Source organism: Oryctolagus cuniculus, chromosome 21 (assembly GCF_964237555.1).
Source record: "Oryctolagus cuniculus chromosome 21, mOryCun1.1, whole genome shotgun sequence".
NCBI classification, from domain to species: domain Eukaryota; kingdom Metazoa; phylum Chordata; class Mammalia; order Lagomorpha; family Leporidae; genus Oryctolagus; species Oryctolagus cuniculus.
Genome location: NC_091452.1, coordinates 31,325,426 through 31,346,750, shown reverse-complemented (window position 1 = coordinate 31,346,750; position 21,325 = coordinate 31,325,426). Strand labels below are relative to the sequence as shown.

Below are 21,325 nucleotides of genomic sequence, written 5' to 3'. Positions count from 1 at the left end.
GCATTTAAACAAGAGTGTGATTCATGCAAGTTTGGTTAATGCATCAGCATAATTTAACATTAAGGCATCTTTGTGTTTTCACATTTAGAGAAGCAGTATTGCATACTGGGTAAGTTGCAGATTCCAGAGCCAGACTGGGTTTGAGTCTTGGCTCATCCATTTATGACCTGTGGGATGTTGACAAATTGTCTGGCTTTCTTTGTGTGTAAAGTGGGATAGTGATATAGCATGTACCTCAGCAGCTCAGAGGCTTCTGTATGTTAGCATGTGAGAAGGGTCAGTGTGTATGTGTGCTGTGAGTACTGGGTGAGTGTTAGCTACTAAAGAGCAGCTCTACTGAGATGTAATCCATATTCCATAAGAGTGTATTTGTTTTGAAAGTCTGCAATTAGGTGGATAATTTCTTTTTCATTGCTAATTAAAAGATGAATGATCTGGTTTTGAAGAGCCTGAGTGTTAGAGAAATAAGATCCTAAGGCAGGATTCCTGTAGATCCGAGTCAGTGTGTAGACCCTTAAGTTACATCTCATTAGACCAGGGGTGTGAACTGTATGTCTTTAGTATTTCTGCCTTAAATTATTCATTTTAAATATGTAGGCACAAGTTCTTCAACCAAGCGGAGCACTTCTACAGGAAATAAAGAATCCAGTTCTGCAAGAGAAAGACTACGTGAACGCACCCGACTAAGCCAGAGCAAGAAACTGCCTTCTGCCGGTCCGGGAGCTGCTGAGGTGGCGCTGGCCAAGCGTTCCCGCAGCCGCACCGCTGTGGAGTGTGACGTTCGTATGAGCAAGTCTAAGTCGGACAATCAGATCAGCGACAAGGCTGCTTTGGAAGCCAAAGTGAAAGATCTTCTCACACTGGCAAAAACTAAAGACGTGGAAATTTTACATTTGAGAAATGAACTCCGAGACATGCGCGCTCAGCTGGGCATTAATGAAGATCATTCCGAGGGTGACGAAAAATCAGAGGAGAAGGAAACCATTATTGCTCACCAGCCCACTGACGTGGAGTCCACTTTACTGCAATTACAGGAGCAGAACACTGCCATCCGTGAAGAGCTCAACCAGCTGAAAAACGAAAACAGAATGTTGAAGGACAGGCTGAATGCACTGGGCTTTTCCCTCGAGCAGAGGTTGGACAACTCTGAAAAGCTGTTTGGTTATCAGTCCCTGAGCCCAGAGATCGCTCCTGGGAACCAGAGCGATGGAGGAGGGACTCTGACCTCCTCAGTGGAAGGCTCTGCCCCAGGGTCAGTGGAGGATCTTTTGAGTCAGGATGAGAATACGCTCATGGACCACCAGCACAGTAACTCCATGGACAATCTAGACAGCGAGTGCAGTGAGGTCTACCAGCCCCTGACGTCGAGTGACGATGCGCTGGATGCCCCGTCGTCTTCGGAGTCGGAAGGCATCCCCAGCATGGAGCGCTCTCGCAAGGGGAGCAGCGGGAATGCTAGTGAGGTGTCTGTGGCGTGCTTGACAGAGCGAATCCACCAGATGGAGGAGAACCAGCACAGTACGAGTGAGGAGCTGCAGGCCACTCTGCAAGAGTTAGCTGACTTACAGCAGATCACCCAGGAGCTGAACAGTGAAAACGAAAGGCTCGGCGAGGAGAAGGTTATTCTGATGGAGTCTCTGTGTCAGCAGAGCGATAAGTTGGAACACTTCAGCCGACAGATCGAGTATTTCCGGTCCCTTCTAGACGAACACCACATCTCTTATGTCATAGATGAGGATGTAAAAAGTGGACGCTACATGGAATTAGAGCAGCGTTACATGGACCTGGCTGAGAATGCCCGTTTTGAGCGAGAGCAGCTCCTTGGTGTCCAGCAGCATTTAAGCAATACTTTGAAGATGGCAGAACAAGACAACAAGGAGGCTCAAGAAATGATAGGAGCCCTCAAGGAGCGCAGCCACCACATGGAGCGGATTATTGAGTCCGAGCAGAAGGGCAAGGCGGCTTTGGCGGCCACACTGGAGGAGTACAAAGCCACAGTGGCCAGCGACCAGATAGAGGTGAACCGCCTGAAGGCCCAGCTGGAGAACGAAAAGCAGAAGGTGGCCGAGCTGTATTCCATCCATAACTCTGGAGACAAGTCTGACATTCAGGATCTCCTGGAGAGTGTTAGGCTGGACAAAGAAAAAGCAGAGGCTTTGGCGAGCAGCCTGCAGGAAGATTTGGCTCACACCCGGAATGAGGCCAATCGCCTGCAGGACACCATCGCCAAGGTAGTTTCCTGATGGGCGTGGTCTGGGCCAGCGTCACTTGGTTACTGGGCCCTTACCTAGTCATTGGCCTGGTATTTGTTTAAGCTTGAGAATCATTTTCTTTTATTGGAATAGGTGAAAAGTATTCTGATGAAAATGTCACTTCCACTCCTTTGTCTTCCGTTAACTCTTTCCTCGCAAGTGAGAGAGAATGGGGCTAGACTTGCAGCTGACCCCAGACTCTGTCCGTTGTTCAGGGTCTGCCCGTGGAGCCAGCCATGCAATTTTACATCCTCATGTTTCATGTATTTTGGTGCAAGGTAGATAGGGAATCAGTTTTCCAGTTTGCACAGTCAGTCAGCAGTGCCTGCTCCCTAGTACCTTGCTGCAGTTGTGATTTTTCAGATAGTTTTGTTGTGACTTTAAAATATTTTTGGAGTGCAGAGTCTTTCTGTTTCTTAAAGTCTGTTATTTATTGCTGGCAGGAACTTTTGAGATCATCCGCCCACCCACTAGTTTTATGTGCGTGCAGTGTTACAGTGAGGACCCAGGGCTGTTGATGCTCTGGCTCGGTATCCCATGTGGGTGTTCATGAAGATTTTTTTTTTAATATGAGTTATCTGATTATCCTTGTATGATATTTATTTATTTTTAAAGATTTTATTTATTTATTTGAGAGGTAGAATTATAGACAGTGAGAGGGAGAGACAGAGAGAAAGGTCTTCTGTCTGTTGGTTCACTCCCTAAATGGCTGCAACAGCCGGAGCTGCACTGATCCAAAGCTAGGAACCAGGTGTCTCTTCCCGATCTTCTACTGCTTTCCCAGGCCATAGCAGAGAGCTGGATTGGAAGTGGAGCAGCCGGGACTAGAACCGGCGCCCATATGGGATGCCGGCACCACAGGCGGAGGATTAACTGGTATTTATTTTTTAAATCTTTATGCATGCCGGCGCCGCGGCTCACTAGGCTAATCCTCCGCCTAGCGGCGCCGGCACACCGGGTTCTAGTCCCGGTCGGGGCGCCGGATTCTGTCCCGGTTGCCCCTCTTCCAGGCCAGCCCTCTGCTGTGGCCAGGGAGTGCAGTGGAGGATGGCCCAAGTGCTTGGGCCCTGCACCCCATGGGAGACCAGGAAAAGCACCTGGCTCCTGGCTCCTGCCATCGGATCAGCGCGGTGCGCCGACCGCAGCGCGCCGGCCGCGGCGGCCATTGGAGGGTGAACCAACGGCAAAGGAAGACCTTTCTCTCTGTCTCTCTCTCTCACTGTCCACTCTGCCTGTCAAAAAAAAAAAAAAAAAAAAAAAAAAAATCTTTATGCAATGACTTTGTAAAATAAGAAATATTAGCATATCTTTGGTTAAAATTTGAGCGATTTAGGCTTTTAATTTTTTTTAAAGATTTCATTTGAGAGGTAGAGTTAACAGAGGACAGAAAGAAAGGTCTTCTGTCTGCTGATTCACTTCCCCAAATGGCTGCTACAGCCAGAGCTGGGCCAGTCTGAAGCCAAGAGCCAGGAGCTTCTTCTGGGTCTCCCACATAGATGCAGGGGCCCAAGCATTTGGGCCATCTTCTGCTTTCCCATGCCATAGCAGAGAGCCAGATCCGAAGAGCAGCAGACAGAATTTGAACTGGCACCCACATGGGATGAAGACACCACAGGTGGAGGCTTAGTCTACTATGCCACAGTGCGGACTCTGAGGCTTTACATTGTTTTTCAGTGATTACTTTTAGAAAATGTTTGTTATTTCTTGGAGCATGTGAGTTGAGCGGTCAGTGTGAACTGTACTTTAGCAAAGGTGTTGAAAATTGTTTTGCTTCCATTTTCAGTTTGATACTGAAACTGTTAAAAGTAAGACATCTTGGGCTGACGCCATGGCTCACTTGGTTAACCCTCCGCATGCGGTACCACCATCCCATATGGGCTCCAGGTTCTAGTCCCTGTTGCTCCTCTTCCAGTCCAGCTCTCTGCTGTGGCCCAGGAAGGCAGTGGAGTGCTTGGGCCCTGTATCCACATGGGAGACCAGGAAGAAGCACCTGGCTTCCTGGCTTTGGATCGGCACAACACCGGCCGTGGCGGCCATTTGGGGGGTGAACCAACATAAGGAAGACCTTTCTCTCTATCTCTCTCTCTCACTGTCTATAACTCTACCTGTCAAATAAAAAAAAATTTTTTTAAATTAAAAAAAAAAGTAAGACATCTTTATAGGAGAACATGTTAATAATTAATCAAATGTATGCTTTCATTCTAAACTTTAGAGAAGAGAAAATTTCCAAAATGTCTTCGTAAATAATCTAGGTGAGTTCAATAATATGTTGATGGTAAATTCAGTCAGCGATATACAATAGTTTATACTTAAACATGGTACATAAAATCTTTTGAAACAGTGTGTTTCAGTTCTAGGATTTATCTTAGAACAGCTCTGCTTTTCTAAGTCTCCATCATTGATTTTATATAGGTGGAAGATGAATACCGAGCCTTCCAAGAAGAAGCTAAGAAACAGATTGAAGATCTGAATATGACATTAGAAAAATTGAGATCAGAGCTGGAAGAAAAAGAGACGGAAAGGAGTGACATGAAGGAAACCATCTTTGAACTTGAAGATGAAGTAGAGCAACATCGGGCTGTGAAGCTTCATGACAACCTTATTATTTCTGATTTAGAGAGTAAGCAATGAGAGAATGTTTCCTTCCTGATGTCCTATACTTGCTAACACGTGGGGATGGTTTGCATTTCATAGTAAAATAAAAGTGAGTAGTTAGTTTGGATGGGCATGGTAGTCCTGGAGTCTGCAGTAGCAAGCTGGCTTGCAGGACTGTGCACCAGGGACAGGCCTTGGGCCTAGTGGTTCAGATGCTCTGCCCCACATCAGAGTGCTCGGGATGAGCCTGGCTCTGCTTTTGCTTTCCAGCTTCCTGGTAATGCAGAATCTGGGAGGCAGCAGTGATGGCTGAAGCAGTTGGTTGCAGAAATAGTATAAAGCTTTTTTGTGTAGAAATTTTAATGAGGAACAGGATAGTTTCATGACCTTAAAATGTCTTCCCATAGACTTTCATTAGTTGCAAGTGAGGAGAACGAAAACAACAGTAATTACACAGTGGAAAAACTGGGTAGTCGTTTGCCTGGTGTTTGTGTGGGTGACAGAGGTACACAGAAACTGGACACAGCATTGGCTGGGCTGCATTCTGACTGAGGCGTTAACTCCAGTTGGTCACAGGGAAGCATTTAGATCACAAAATGAGGAATGTTCTTTTAAAAGCGGAGGTGTGTGGGTGCTGTAGTTCTTAGAAATGCCGGTATCATAGAAGACAAAGGCCACACATGTGCTCTCTTTTAAGGGAAGATAAGGAGCCAGAACAGTTAAGTACAGAACCTGTGCCTGGGCTGGTCTTGTATTGTGGAGGTGGGGGTGTGGTGGGGGGAGTGGTGGTGTTTGGGGGCGGGGGGCTGATGCTAAAAAGGACCATTAATGGCAAAACTGATGTGGGTGGTAGATTAGATAAAGGTATTTTATCAGTATACATTCATGAGGTTGACTACGTAAGAGAATATCCCTATTCTTAAAGAAGACCCACATACGGAGGGTTTAGAAGTAAAGGCCATGATACATATCCTCAAATGATTAAAAAGAATTTAAAAGTAGGTGGATGGCTAGAGATAACAATTGCTGAAACTGATGGCTATACTCAGCAATAGGCAAATCTGATGTTCCTATACTATTTTGTAACTTTCTCTAAGTTTGAAATTACTTCCAAGTAAATATTTTTAAAAATTCTTAGATGTTCTTCATCTGGATTTCTGTAACATTAACACATTTTGAATTGTAATATATTTACATTGCTCGGTGGGATGGAAAAGGAAAATGAGGGTAACTCTTCTGATGTGTGTGTGTGTGTTAGAGCTTTTTAAACTTTTGGTTCATGTTGTAGCTCCTCTGGGATCCACTGGTGTGTTATTCTTTAACACAGAGAATTGCCCGGAAACGTCCAGCACAGAACCAGACCCATGTATTAAAGATGTGTTGGTGGGCAAGTTTGAGCTATAGACAGAGGAGAGTGGGCCACAGCCAGAGCCCCCAAATGTGCCTCGTGGCAGGTCTGTGCTCCGATAGCAGAGGCAGCCTCTGGAGAGCGACTCCAGGGCCTTTTGGAAATTCTGAGGCCTCTTTGTGATGAAGGAGCTGACTGTGCGGTCTCTTGCAGATGAGAATCGTACAGATGACCTTTCTCGTCTAAAGTTTTAAAACCTTTTAGTCTGACATTTATATTTAGCTTGTATTGTGAGTTAATAGGACTTCTCTAATTCTACTACCTAAATGAAGAGTTTCTAAAATTTTTCAGATTAACTTGAAAGTTAATTGCTTTCCATTTTTCTTGAAAACTTCTGTTTAGAATGTGGAAGGAGTGACACCTTGTGGTAATTGGGGCAATAGCTAGAAAATGGTTGGACAACATTAAATTAATATTATATGGATTTTAATAGGAAAATGGCTGGAAATCCTGAATAAATTTTCTTAGGCATGTAGCATCTCTCTTCAGTTTTTCAAAATAAAAAATACAAGTATTCAGAAATATCAAAAGAACAGTGTAGTTAGCATGTACTGCCTATATTTGATGGTTAATATTTTGCAACATCTGCCTACCTTATGTACATGTATATTTAGTTGACAGTAAGTTGTAGATCTCATGACACCTCTTAAATATTTCAACATGCAACTCCTAAAAAAAATTCTCCATCATGATAGTACTATTATCACAATAAAGCAAAATCTGTCATAATTTTCTTCTGTCACCTAATAGCTCATATTTAGATTTTCCCAGCTATCCTCAAAATATCTCGTGTTTTTTTTTTTGTTTTGTTTTGTTTTGTTTTTGTTTTAAATAGGAACTGGGATCTCAACAAATCTCACACATTATGTTTGTTAGATCTTTGTAGTCTGATAGGAGTTAACTCTTTTCCCTTAGGAATCTTAGCATTTGAATATGTGTTAAGTCAGCACTTGGTATAGGCAAGTTGATGACAGGGAATGCTATTAATTGAGAAATCAGGCTTTTCTTCTGTGGAGTGTTTCAACAACCATTACCATAAATTAATTTGAAAACATTATCTCATCCCCAAAAGAAACCCTGTATCCATTAGTAATCACTCCTCACTTACTCCAAGATGATCCTTCTTGTCTTTGGAATTAGCAGATTTTTATTTTATTTTATTTTAAACATTTATTTATTTGAATAGCAGAGTCAGACAAAGAGAGAGATCTTCAATCCACTGGTTCCCAAATATCTATAACAGCCAGGACTGTGCCCAAACAAAGCCAGGAGCCTGGAACTCCATATGAATCTCTCGTTTGGGTGACGGGGCCTAGGTACTTGGACCATCCTTCACTGCTTTCCCGTGTGGAACGCTGGCCATTATGGGATGTTGGCTGGCATTTGAGGCAGTAGCTTGACCTGCTTGCTGAGTCCTGTACTGGCCCCAGCAGACAGGATTTAAAAAAGCTTTTGGAACTGTGCTCAAGGATATAGAGGAAAATACACTTATAATAAATTATTCAATGGCAAACCACAGCAGAGAAATAAAAAGTAAAAGAGAGTCAAGCTAGAATTGTAGAACTGAAAATTTGACGTCTAATGTATATATATACACACACACATATGTATATGTATATATATGTGTGTGTATGTGTGTGTGTATATATATATATATATATAAAAATCCTTACTGAATCATTTAAAAAACAAATTGGAGATAAGGAAAACCCAATGGGGACAGATATTTGGCCTGGCAGTTAAGACATTGGTTAGGGCACCCATGCCCCATATCCGAGTGTCTGGGTTCAAGTCCTGGCTATGACCCTCAGTCTGTTTCTGGCTAGTACAGGGTGGCAGTGGCTATGACCCTCAGTCTAATTTCTGGCTAGTACAGGGTGGCAGTGGCTATGACCCTCAGTCTAATTTCTGGCTAGTACAGGGTGGCAGTGGTTATGACTCAAGTTGTTGGGTCCTTGCCACTCATGTGGGAAACCCAGACTGAATTCTAGGCTCCTGGCTTCAGCCCAGTAGGGCTGCTGTGGGCATTTGGGGAATTAACCATCAGTCTTTCTGCCTCTTGAATTTAAAAAAAAAAAAAAAGAAAGAAAAGAAAAGAAACCAAGTCCAATGAACTTGAAAGATAAATCAGTGGACATTATCCAGTTGGAAGAACTGGGAGAAAAAAGATTGAAGAAACTGAACAGAGCATAGTGACTTGTGAGATAATACCAAACTTTGTAACACCTGTAGTTAGAGTTCCAGGAGGCTCGCAGATCTCATCAGTACTACACTGCAAGGAGCTTGCCCTCAGGGCTTGGGATCTGATGTAAAAACCTCACTGAAGACTTCCAGTTCTCGATGATGGCCAGAAAAAGCACATATATTTCCTTTCCCTCTTCAAGTCCCATTGATACTGCAGAAGAAGCCTAAAAATTAGAGTGAACCTAAACTGGATAGAAAAAATGGGAAGGGTCCCATCACTACATGAAAATCTTTGAGTAATTTCTGTAATATAGAAAGTAGATAAAATTGGGGACATGGAGCAACCAAGTGGAATGGGAAAACCTGTAGTCCAGGAGAACGCCGAGCCTCTGTTCCCGGTGAGCTTGAGGAGATGGGGACTGGGAAGGCAGCAGGAGCAGCTGTGCTACTCTGAAGGAATTCCTCTCCTCTGCAGCGTGCTGACTCTGGCATCTGTCCCCAGCCTCCTGTTGGTTTCAAACTCTTCTCTAAATAAGGAGGCAGAACACGACGCTAGGGGCTCCTGAAGCGACTTTGGCATTAAAAAGAGAAGTGAACTCATGCCTGAAGTAATTGCAGGCTGTGGTGTGATTTTGTCAAGAAAATGCAGTTGGACCCAGCAGTGCAATGGATCCACCACTGTCACCTCAACTGTAGTCTCCTGCTCCCCACTTGTATATGCAGAGGGGACCCCCTGTAGGTAGTTACTGCCTATGGAGCCTTTAGTTACTGTATTGAGGGCAGAGGCCCCTGGGTAGATCAGCAGCTCCTGTAGTTGTTGAGGAACATGCAAGTCACTGATATTAATTCTTAATTAATTAATACTTAAAAGTAACAGAGACCAGCCAGGACTTATTAGACACTATATTATCTTAAAAGAATTTAAAACAGAAACAGCAGAAAGGAACATATTAAATAAACCCAAAGAAATGAGATTAATGATTTGACCACTGTGTTAGCAAACCAGAGCTAATTGGTGTGGAGAACAGTGGCACAGTGAGGCCTCAGGTCCGGCTCGGCAGTGTGTTGTCGGTCACAGCAGCTTGATCCAACCACTTATTATGTGCATGGTAATGCCCTGTGTGCATGGTAATGCCCTGTGGGTGTTTGCAGTTTAGCGTAAGTGCCTTTGCTACTGTGTTAGTCTGTTTTTGTTAACTAAAATATCTGGGAGGGGGTGTCTTGGGAAGGAAAGGGTTATTTCTGCTTATAGTTTGGAAGTTGCCTCTCAGGATCAAGTGGCCCTGTAGTCTGGTGTCTGATGGAGCCTGGTCATGGTGGGACAGGAACTGTCACATGGTGAGCCAGGACGTGGAGAGAGAACAACTAGGTGGAACTTGAACTCAAAACAGTGATCAACCCTCTCATGAGAACCACCGTTTGGGAACAAGCCCTCAGTGACCTAACTACCTCCCCTACCAGACTCACTTCTCAAAAGCCATTATTAGATCAAATTTCTACCCTCAATTCATCATCTGTTAGCATTAGGACATCAGGTTTTAAACATCTACATGAGTTTTGGGGTGACAAGTCCCACTGCACCCATAACACCTACCCTTTGTGGTTCCTGAAATGGAGCCTGTTACTTGATCTTACCTGGATACTAGTGATTGGTGAGCCAGAGTTTGTTTGAGATTAGGGAAGTAGCAGAGGGAAATACAGGAGAGTTGTGTAATTCCTTTCTTTTCTTTTTTATTTATTTATTTTTTTGAAGATTTATTTATTTATTTATTTGAAAGAGTTACACAGAGAGAGGAGAGGCAGAGAGAGAGAGAGAGAGAGAGAGAGAGAGAGAGAGGTCTTCCATCCGCTGATTCAGTCCCCAGATGGCCACAACGCTGGAGCTGCGCCGATCTGAAGCCAGGAGCCAGGAATTTCTTCCAGGTCTCCCACGTGGGTGCAGGGGTCCAAGGACTTAGGCCATCTTCTACTGTTTTCCTAGGCCATAGCAGAGAGCTGGATCAGAAGAGGAGCAGTCGGGACTAGAACCGGCGCCCATATGGGATGCCGGTGCTTCAGGCTAGGGCATTAACCTGCTGTGCCACAGCGCCCCCTTCTTTTATTATTTTTTTTTAAGATTTATTTTATTTATTTGAAAGCCAGAGTTACACAGAGAGAGAAGGAGAGGCAGAGAGAGAGAGAAAGAGAGAGAGAGAGAGAGAGGTGTCTTCCATCTTCTGGTTCACTCCCCAGTTGGCTGCAACTGCTGAAGCTGCACTGATCTGAAGCCAGGAGCCAGGAGCATCCTCTGGATCTTCCCATGCAGGTGCAGGGGCCCGAGGACTTGTACTGCTTTCCCAGGCCATAGCAGAGAGCTGGATGGGAAGTGGAGCAGCTGAGACTTGAACCAGCGCCCACATGGGATACCAGCACTGCAGGTGGCGGCTTTACCTGCTACGCCACAGAGCCAGCCCCAGGGAAAAAGCCTTTCTAATCAACTCAGTGTGCAGAAGCCACAAAGGAAAAGACTCTTATATTTAACTATGTGCAAATATTTTTAATTCCACCAAAGTACCATAAGTACATGGCATTGAGAGAAATATTTGTAACATTTAAACAAATACATCAGTAAGACCAGGATACTCCATTAATAAAAGTAAGCCAGAAATAGATTTACTTAGATAAATAGATTAAGTCAGAAAAAGACAGAGGGCTGGACATTTGGGCTAGTAGTTAAGATGCTGGCTAAGACTCCTGTGTCCCATATCAGAGTGCCTGGGTTCCATTCCAGGTTCTGCTCCTGACTCCAACTTCCCACCTTTATAGATCCCAGAAGACAGCAGGTGATGGCTCAAGTCCTTGGGTCCCTGCCACCCACAGGGGAGACCTGACCTGAGTTCCTGGTTCCTAGCTTTGGCCTAGCCTAGTCCTGGTTGTTGCAAACATTCAGGGAATGAACCAGCGGTGGGAGTTCTCTGTCTTTTTGCCTGTTTAAATTATAAATAAGACTTTGAAAAAAGAGATAGAAAAAGATGCTTGATCAACTGAAAAACATAGAAATACAAAATAAAACAAGATACCATTTTCATTTAGCAGGTGTACAAGAACTAAAATGATTGACAACAAGCAGAAGGAAGAGGTTGATGGCACACAGACTGCTGCAGCCTTTTCAGAATGTTGATGCAAATTTTAAAAGTACAGCACTGATTCAGTAATCGCTGCCTGAAATCTGCCCTCCGGAAACATTCTTACAAGTTTGCAGATGTGCACACAGGAATGCATGCTTTCAGCCTTTGAGACCAAGTTGATAACCCAGGCACACGGTGTGTCTCCACTCTGCTGCTGTTTCAGCAGCTGAGGGGCTGTGTGTCCTGGCCCTGGGAGGAAGCCACTGGATAGGAAAGGATGAGCCATGGGTGCTACTTTTGTAATTAAAAACCAGTAAGAGCTTAAAATGTAACATGACATTGGAATGGCTGGAAGATATGTGTGCCCTTAAAAATGCTGATGTCCATGTGATTCTATACAGTACGTAACTTTGTGACTTCTCAGAAGTCATTCTGTGCACCTCAGTCAGTTCTTCTAGTGACCTGACTCAGGGCCTGTCCTGCTGATAGCTTCAGATGGCCCTTACTCCATCTTTCAGGGAAGTCCAGGAATGTATCTTCCCATCATAATCTGAACAGTGCTGTAAAGACATTCCCTGTATTTATAATAAATGAAGGAGCCATTTACTAATAAATGAACAGAGCCTGTCTGTTCACAGAAGGTTGCTACAATGAATAATGGTATTTTCAATTGATGGAATAATGTGTGGCCATCAAATAATGTTGCAGATTTGTATTTATTAATAAAAATGTCCATTATCTACAGCTAGATAGACTAACAGTATAAATCCATAATCCAATTTTTTCTTTTCTTTTTACAAACATTAAAATTTTTTTTATTTGAAAACAGACAGAGGCAGACAAGATCTTTCATTCACAGATTCACTCTCCAATTGCCTGCAACAGCTGGGGCTGGGCCAGGCCAAAGCCAGGAGCCTAAAACTCAATCCTGGTCTTCCACATGGATGGCAGAGACCCATACATGGATGGCAGAGACCCATGTACTTGAGCAATCGTCTGCTGCCCTCTAGGGTACGCATTAGCAAGCTAGAATTGGAAGGGTTGCATACAGTGTCTTTTTTTTTTTTTTTTTTTTTTTTTTTTTTGACAGGCAGAGTGGATAGTGAGAGAGAGACAGAGAGAAAGGTCTTCCTTTGCCGTTGGTTCACCCTCCAATGGCGCTGATGCGATGGCAGGAGCCAGGTACTTATCCTGGTCTCCCATGGGGTGCAGGGCCCAAGCACTTGGGCCATCCTCCACTGCACTCCCTGGCCACAGCGGAGAGCTGGCCTGGAAGAGGGGCAACCGGGACAGAATCCGGCGCCCCAACCGGGACTAGAACCCAGTGTGCCGGTGCCGCTAGGTGGAGGATTAGCCTATTGAGCCACGGCGCGGGTCACATGCAGTGTCTTAACTGTGGTCCTATGCCAAGCCTGTTCCCCTGTTTTTCTTTTAAAGAAAGCACACACACACACAAACACGCAAGAAGACTGGAGGGATGTATGCCAAATGCAGATAATGAGTAATCTCATTCTGTTGGCTTTTTCTGTTTTCCAGACTTTTTGTGAACATGTATTACTTTTAGAATCAAGGGAAAAAAGTTACATCTGCTTGTAGGGGGGTGAATAAAAAGAGGTTAAAAAAATAGGAAATGGTTCATCTGAAGCTTTTCTGTGTCCTCTTCCTGATCAGGAATCCTGGACCTGTTGCTCCTGAGAACCAGAGGGAGAGTGAGATATCTTCCATCCACTGGGTCACTCCCCAAATGGTTACAATAGCCAGGACCAGACCAGGCTGAAGCCTGGAGCCTAGAACTGCATCCTTTCCCAGGTGCATTTGCAGGGAGCTGGATCGGACCTGGAGCAGCCAGGACTTGAACCTGTGCTCATATAGGATGATGGCATTGCAGGTGGCAGCGTAACTCACTGCGCCACAGGCCCCGAGGTGTGGTTTCTAATGGATTAGTTACTCTTGTCCTTTCCTTTCCTCTAAAAAATCGCAGTTGGAGGTCAGTGGGAAGTGCTTGACCGCAGGCCAGACTGAATTAGCACTGGTGATAGCTCCCAGGGGTTTCTAAGGATTCAGGTGGCAGGAAGGGTTGCTTGTGAACTCTGATAATTTTTTGCCCCTAGGAGTCACAGGTAGATCCTGTACCTACAGAAGCTGCTTGGGACTGACAGGTATTTAACCAACTGTAGCCAGGATGAATTATGGTTGATTTATCAGGGACTGTAGGTCCTCAGTGGTAAAAAGATAATGTACCCCATTATTAAACAAAGAGGGCATTGTTACAAATTGTTCAGGAAAAGCTGGTCAAAAAGCAACGAGCATAGCTATTAGCCTGATTTTTAGGATAAAAATAACTGTAAAATTTGAGCTTGAATTTAACGGAAAGTTAAGGAGATGGTAGTAGTTCTTCTGTTCTTTGATGGATTGAAGGTTGCTGTTGAGATGAGGACAGCAGAGGGCAGTGTCCGTCCTGCGTGGGGAGCCTGGAGGAGGAAGGAAACCATGTGCAGGGGATTGGGGTGGGCAGTGCCACCTCCCCAGGCGACCGTCAGTCATGCTTGACAGCACTTCTGCTAAGAGTCTCCTAACCAAGACCTGAAGCACTTGCTCCTTTGTTTCCAGGGAGCAGAAACCTGTTGTCACTTTTAATACTTTCTATTTCAGAGTAGAAATGCAGACGTGATTGTAAGGTTTAAGTCATACTCCCTAGAGACACTTCAGCGTGCTTTATTTTGTCTAAATATGTCCACTGGCTGCTGGCTCCCTTCTGTTTAAAAGGAGCAGTAATAAGATGTGACAGCAACAGATGTGTAACGCCAGAGAGAAGAATGTCCTTTTAAGAATAGTGATTATGTGAGTACTGGGTAAAGAGAAAAGATAAGAACACACACACACACACAAAAGGAAATTTGAGAATGAAAAATTATTTGACAGAGATAGAGTGAGCGAGCTCCTACCTGCTGTTCACTTCTCAGGTACTCACCAAGGCCAGGGCTGGCTGGGCAGACAGGAGTTGGGAACAGGAGACAGGAACACAATCCTGGTCTCCCACGTGGGTGCCAGGAGCATGGCAGCTTGAACTGTCACCACTGCCTCCCGCGACAAAGCTGGATTCAGGAGCTTCGGACTTTGGGATTTTGTGATCAGTCTTAGATAGATGGCCATGTCACCTGAGGATCAAGATGCCAGATATGAAAAGGGATTTTTTTTAAGATAGTAAGATTTGCAGTTGTTCATCCTGTGTGAATTTTGTCTAAAGTAAGGGCATCCTTGGTGCTCAGGAGTAAAGGAAAGCACTTTTCAGCAAATGTGAGGAGAAGTTATGCTGCTGGCGTTTTTTGTTTGTTCACCTGTTTCAGTTCTGAAGCATTTCTTGCATATAAATGGGTACAGTATAAATGAAAGCTGTGATCCCTAATGTTTTCAACACTAGAGATGTTTCAGCGTCTGTCCCTACTCCTTCTCCGTGTCCGAATTCATCTGTGTGTGAAGTCACAGAGCTGAGTTCCCTTGCTGGTTCCAGATGCTTGCCTCTGGGGACGAAGATCTCAAATTAAAAAACAAAGAAAAACCAAAAACCCCCAATGAGAGCATTGCATGTAAGGCACAGGTAGCATCACAGAGGTTCCAGAACAGCAGGTCCTGTATGGAACTGGGACGAGGAAGAAGATGAACGATCTGAGAACAGTCAGGAGCACACGCCTGTGTCTCGTCAGGTCTGGGCTAGGAGCTAATAAGTCTGTGAGCTGGGGGCAGAGTTCTGATTGTGTTCTTGCACACAGGTTCAGTACTCCTGGGTTCCTGCTACTAAGTATAAGAAATGTGAGAGAATGTTATTTTCTCAGAAACGCCAATAGGTACAGTCAGGATGTTCCTGACAGTAGTTAAGTTCTGTTAATAGAATACTAATTTTTAAAAACTCTAGGTAATAATTTCACTATTGCTTGCTCTTATTGCTTCACCATTAGCTTGCATAAATTTATGCATTTATTCGGTTCTAGTGGCCTACCATGTGCCAGGAACTGGGACTATAAAGACACCTGTCTTTTAAAGTGTTTTCAGCCTGGTGGTGGAGACAGATGTGCAAAGAAATGTGATCATGTTGGCAGCAGCTCATGGGAAGGCTGTACAAGGCAGAGTTGGAACACAGGGAAAAAGCTGGGATGGACTAGGGAGGGGGCACTGTTAGGAAAAGAGGCTCCTCACATGGGGCACCAAAAACGTTAGGAAAAGCGGCACAGAATAGAGAGGAGGCAGTTTATGAATCTGCAGCCACACCGAATTTATTCAGAGAAAATAAATTTGTAGAGGTGGCTGACCAAATGCCAGCATCCACATTGATGGAACATGTGGCAGAAGGCCCTGACCCCAAGGTCGGGAAGGCTAGGGATGGGGGTGGGGGTAAGGGGCAGCAGGCGGAGGAGAATTCCTGGAACTGGTCTTTCAGGTGGGCGTGCAGGGCCTTGGGAACCTAGGAAAGAATGCAGGTGTATAAAAGCAACAGGGCATGAGACCCAACTGAGATTCAAGGGCACAGAATAAATTCCAGTGTTTATCTTTCTTTTGGGCAATGAGTGAGAGTGGCTGAGGCTTATGTCTTTGTTCCATCAGGCACGAATAAAGGATTTGTCTCTATTATACCAGTCAGTGAGTGCCTTGTCTGGTGTTTAACCAGAACAGAAAGTGATTGATTCCTGGGCTGTCAGAGTAGCCAGCTGTGGCAGACTTGAGTGACAGTTACCAGCATGGCGCTCCCTTTTGGCATTTCCCCCTTCAGCATAGTTATTATTTACTTATTTGTTTTAAAAGACTTATTTAGGCTGGCGCCATGGCTTACTTGGCTAATCCTCTGCTTGCAGCACTGGCATCCCATATGGACACCAGGTTGTAGTCCCAGCTGCTCCTCTTCCAGTCTAGCTCTCTGCTGTGGCCCGGGAAGGCAGTGGAGGATGGCCCAAGTCCTTGAGCCCCTGTACCCGCATGGGAGACCGGGAGGAGGCACCTGGCTGCTGGCTTCAGATCAGCGTAGCTCCGGCTATAGCGGCCATTTGGGGGGTGAACCAATGGAAGGAAGACCTTTCTCTCTGTCTCTCTGTCTCACTGTCTAACTCATCTGTCAATTTTTAAAAAAAGACTTATTTATTTGAAAAGCAGAATGACAGAACGAGAGTGAGAGCCTGCTTCCATCCTCTAGTTCACTTCCTAAATGCCTGCAACACTGAGCTGGACCAGGCTGAAGCCAGGAGCCTGGAACTCCATCCAGGTCTCTTACATGAGTGTCAGGGACTCAAGCATTTTGGTCTTCATCTACTGTCTCCCAGGTGCATTAGTATTGAAAGCAGGGAGGGGCTGGTGCTGTAGCACAGTGGGTTACCACCCTGGCTTGAAGCGCCGGCATCCCATATGGGTGCTGGTTCTAGTCCCTGCTGCTCCTATTCCGATCCAGCTCTCTGCTATGGCCTGGGTTAGCAGTAGAAGATGGCCCAAGTCCTTGGGCCACTGCACCCACCTGGGAGACCCAGAAGAAGGTCCTGGCTCCTGGCTTCGGAACGGCGCAGCTCCGGCTGTTGGGCCATCTTGGGAGTGAACCAGCAGATGGAAGACATTTCTCTCTTTCTCTACCTCTCTCTGTAACTCTTTCAAATAAATAAAATAAGTCTTTAAAAAAAAGATTTATTTTATATTAAAAAAAAAAAAAAAGAAAGAAAGCAGGGAGTAGCCAAAACTTGAACCAGAGATGTGAGATATGGCCCTCTGAGCAGAGGCTTAATCTGTTGCCTCACAACACACACTACCTCACATGGATTTTAGAGCAGAACCTCCAAATAGAACGTGACTTCCCTTTCTTTCTTTCTTTCTTTCTTTTTTTTTTTTTTTTTTAAGATTTATTTATTTATTTGGAAGGCAGAGAGAGAGAGAGAGAGAGAAAGGTCTTGTATCTGCTGGTTCACTCACCAGATGACAACAATGGCTGGAGCTGTACCCATCTGAAGCCAGGAGCCAGGAGCTTCTTCTGGGTCTCCCAAGTGGATGAGCCATCTTCTACTGCTTTCCCAGACCACAGCAGAGAGCTGGATCGGAAGTGGAGCTGCTGGGACCTAAACTGGTGCCCATATGGGCTGCTGGCACTACAGGAGGTGGCTCTACCCGATATGCCACAGCACTGGCCCCCTCCCCCCCCTTTTTTTTAAAGATTTGTTTTAGGAGCCAGCGCTGTGGCACAGCAGGTTAAAGCCCTGATCTATAATGCCAGCATTCCATGTGGGTGCTAGTTTGAGTCCTGGTTGCTCTACTTCGATCCAGCTCTCTGTAAATGTGCCTGGGAAAGCAGTAGCAGATGGCCCAAGTCCTTGGATCCCTGCACCCACGTGGGAGACCTAGATGAAGCTCCTGGCTCCTGACTTCGGATCTGCTCAGCTCCAATTACGGCCATTTGGGGAGTGAACCAGTAGATGGAAGACCTCTTTCTCTCTGTCTCTACCTCTCTCTGTAACTCTTTCAAATAAAATAAATCTTAAAAAAAATTTGTTTTATTTATCTGAAGGGCAGAGTTATGTAGAAAGAGGGGGAGAGACAGAGAGATCGTCTATGCACTGGTTCACTCCCCAAATGTCCACAGCAGCCAGGCTGGGCAGGCCAAAGCCTCGAGCTAAGAGCTTCCAGTGGATCTCCCATGTAAGTGCAGGGCTCAGACACTTGGGCCATTCCCCGATACTCACCCAGGTACATTAGCAGGGAGCAGGATAGCAAGTCCAGCTGGCACCTATGTGGGATGCCAGTGTCAAAAGCAGCAGCTTTATCTGCTATGCCACAACACTGGCCCCTGTGACTTCTTTTTTCTGTTTCTGGTTCCAAGGAGACTGGCCTGTGCTAGGCTTTATCTTTGTATCGCCACTCTGTCTATGTCTAGAATGGTTCTTTTCATATTGCTGGTGTTCATGAGATTTTTTTTTTAAAGTTTACAGGGTGATTAAAATTGTTCTAAAAATTCCATATTATGCAAAAATAATTTGAGAAGTAATTGACTTATCATATACATATTATTTATAAAAATGTCCATAAAATTGATTTATTTGAAAAATAAAGACTTATTTATTTGAAAGGCGGAGAGAAGAAGAATCAGAGAGATATCCTTTGTCTGCTGGTTCACTCTTTTTTTTTTTTTTTTTTTTTTTTTGACAGGCAGAGTTAGACAGTGAGAGAGAAAGGTCTTCCTTTTTCCGTTGGTTCATCCCTCAAATGGCTGCCACAGCCGGTGCGCTGCGGCCGGTGCATTGCGCCGATCCGAAGCCAGGAGCCAGGTACCTCCTCCTGGTCTCCCATGTGGGTGCAGGGCCCAAGCACCTGGGCCTTCCTCCACTGCACTCCCGGGCCACAGCAGAAAGCTGGACTGGAAGAGGAACAACCGGGACGGAATCTGGCGCCCCAACTGGGACTAGAACCCGGGGTGCCGGCGCCGCAGGCGGAGGCCTAGCCAAGTGAGCCGCAGCACCAGCCTGGTTCACTCTTTTTATTTTTTTTTATTTTTTTGACAGGCAGAGTGGACAGTGTGAGAGACAGAGAGAAAGGTCTTCCTTTTGCCGTTGGTTCACTCTCCAATGGCCACCGCAGCCAGCACGCTGTGGCTGGCATACCGCGCTGATCCGAAGGCAGAAGCCAGGTGCTTCTCCTGGTCTCCCATGGGGTGCAGGGCCCAAGCACTTGGGCCATCCTTCACTGCACTTCTCTGGCCACAGCAGAGAGCTGGCCTGGAAGAGGGGCAACTGGGACAGAATCCGGCCCCCCGACTGGGACTAGAACCCGGTGTGCCGGCGCTGCAAGGTGGAGGATTAGCCTATTGAGCCACGGCACCGGCCACCTGGTTCACTCTTTAAATACCCACATCAACTGAAACTAGGCCAGGCTGAAGCCAGGAGCCAGGAACTCCATCTAGCTCTCCTATATGGGTGGCAGGCACCCAAGTACGTGGACCATTCTCCACTGTTCCTGGGTGCATTGGCAGGAAGGTGGATCAGAAGCATGGAGTAGCTGGGACTCGAACCAGCACACTGTGATGTGAGTTGTGGGGTCCCAAACGGCAGCTTAACCTGCTGTGCCATGGTGCCCACCCCTGTAGAATTAATTTAAATTCCAGCTCCCTTGGGCATTATATAATTAATTTTATTGATTCACCACTTCTCTGAAACTTAAAGTAAATTATGCTTGCATAAGTAGTTTAGATTAATAACCCTTACGATTAAAAGCTCACATTTTATTAGCAGTCAGTGTTGGTCTGATTGGTTATGAGCCAATAATATGTGTGTTTCTAAGGATTTTATTTAATTTTTTTTTTTGCTTCAGAATTAAATGAGGAAGGAAGCAATCCAGTAATTGATTTTTGTAAACTTGATCTTTTTCTTAGAAAGTAATGTTGGTTGAACAGTCTTTTTAAAAAATTTACTTTACTTATTTGAAAGGCAGAGTTAACAGAGAGAAAAAGAGAGGGAGAGAGAGCTCAGTCTTCCATCTCTTGTTCACTCCATAAATGACTGCAACAGGACAGGAGCCTGAAACTTATCTGGGTCTCCCTCATGGCAGGCAGGAACCCAGGTACTTGGGCCATCTTCTGCAGCTTTCCCAGGCCCCTGACATTTCTTCTTTTAAAGTTTTGTACTGAGGCTGGCCTTGTGGCACAGCAGGTTAAGCCACCAGCTGTGATACCAGCATCCCATATAAGTGCTGGTTTGAGTCCTGGCTGCTCTACTTCCAATTTAGCTCCCTACTAATGCACCTGAGAAAACAGCGGAAGATGACCCAAGTACTTGGGCTCCCGCCACCCACACAGGAGACCCAGATGGAGTTCCAGGCTCCTGGGTTTGGCCTGGCCCAGCCCCACCATTGCAGCCATTTGCGATGTGAACCAACAGATGGAAGAACTCTCTGTAACTCTTTCAAATAAAAAATTATAATTAAAATAATAAAAATGAAGTTTTGTATTAAAATTTAAGAATTCTTTTGGGCAGGATAACTTTTTTGGAATGTCATACTTAAGTACCACCTCTCTCGGTCTTTTCAGATACAGTTAAAAAGCTCCAGGACCAAAAACATGACATGGAAAGAGAAATCAAGACACTGCACAGGAGACTCCGGGTAGGATGCGTCTTTGTGTATCTCATCAGAACACATGGTTTTCTGCAATTTGAAGTGTTGTCATTGAGTATGTGTGGTTAGCCCTAAGCTGTGGATACAAGGACAGTGCTGACCCCATTGGATTTGGTGCTGAAAGCAAATACTTTGCTTTTAAACCAGGACTGGGGCTAGGCTTTAGGTAGAAGAATGTACAAATAATTTATGGTCAGTACTTTTAGGATGATGGATTCAGGAGACAAGTGTTGTATTTTGGAAAGTTTATTGTCTTTTGATTATAAAATATCCAAAACTAAGCTGTTTTCCTGTGGGTTTGATTGGCTTGCCAACAGCAGTGCCACTGTGATGCAGAGGTGAGGGCGAGAAGGCTGATCTCACAGTTCTGGTCCTGCCGAAGTTACTCCGGCTGCTTCCGTGATGTCAGAAAATCACTCTGTGGGTGAGAGAGTGCTGGGCCCAGGCGTGGCCCAGCTGTGGCCCTGGTGGAGGGGAGACGCTGGGGAGACGTCTCCCCCCAGCCACACCCGCATCCTCCATGGCTGTGGGAAGCAGCAGACCGTGCAGTTCTTACTCTTTGTATAGCTTTGTATGTCTATATTGAGTTTGTGTTTTTATTCTGGCTTCCTCTTCCTTTTCCTTTACTTTTGATTTTTTTTTCCCTTTAG

At 45.2% G+C, this 21,325-nt stretch overlaps 1 protein-coding gene across 4 annotated transcripts in view; it reads left to right on the top strand.

Annotated features, from left to right (window-relative positions):
- SPECC1L (sperm antigen with calponin homology and coiled-coil domains 1 like) overlaps window positions 1-21,325 on the top strand; it is a 135,148-nt gene that overhangs the window by 43,818 nt on the left and 70,005 nt on the right. For 3 of the 4 annotated variants that reach the window (XM_051837119.2, XM_051837120.2, XM_051837121.2), the window contains exons 4-6: window positions 598-2,231; window positions 4,665-4,872; window positions 20,590-20,663. In XM_051837119.2, the coding sequence (XP_051693079.1) occupies window positions 598-2,231; window positions 4,665-4,872; window positions 20,590-20,663 (1,916 nt within the window). The remainder of the gene's footprint in view (window positions 1-597; window positions 2,232-4,664; window positions 4,873-20,589; window positions 20,664-21,325) is intronic. The other variant, XM_070065956.1, reaches the window with a different exon arrangement.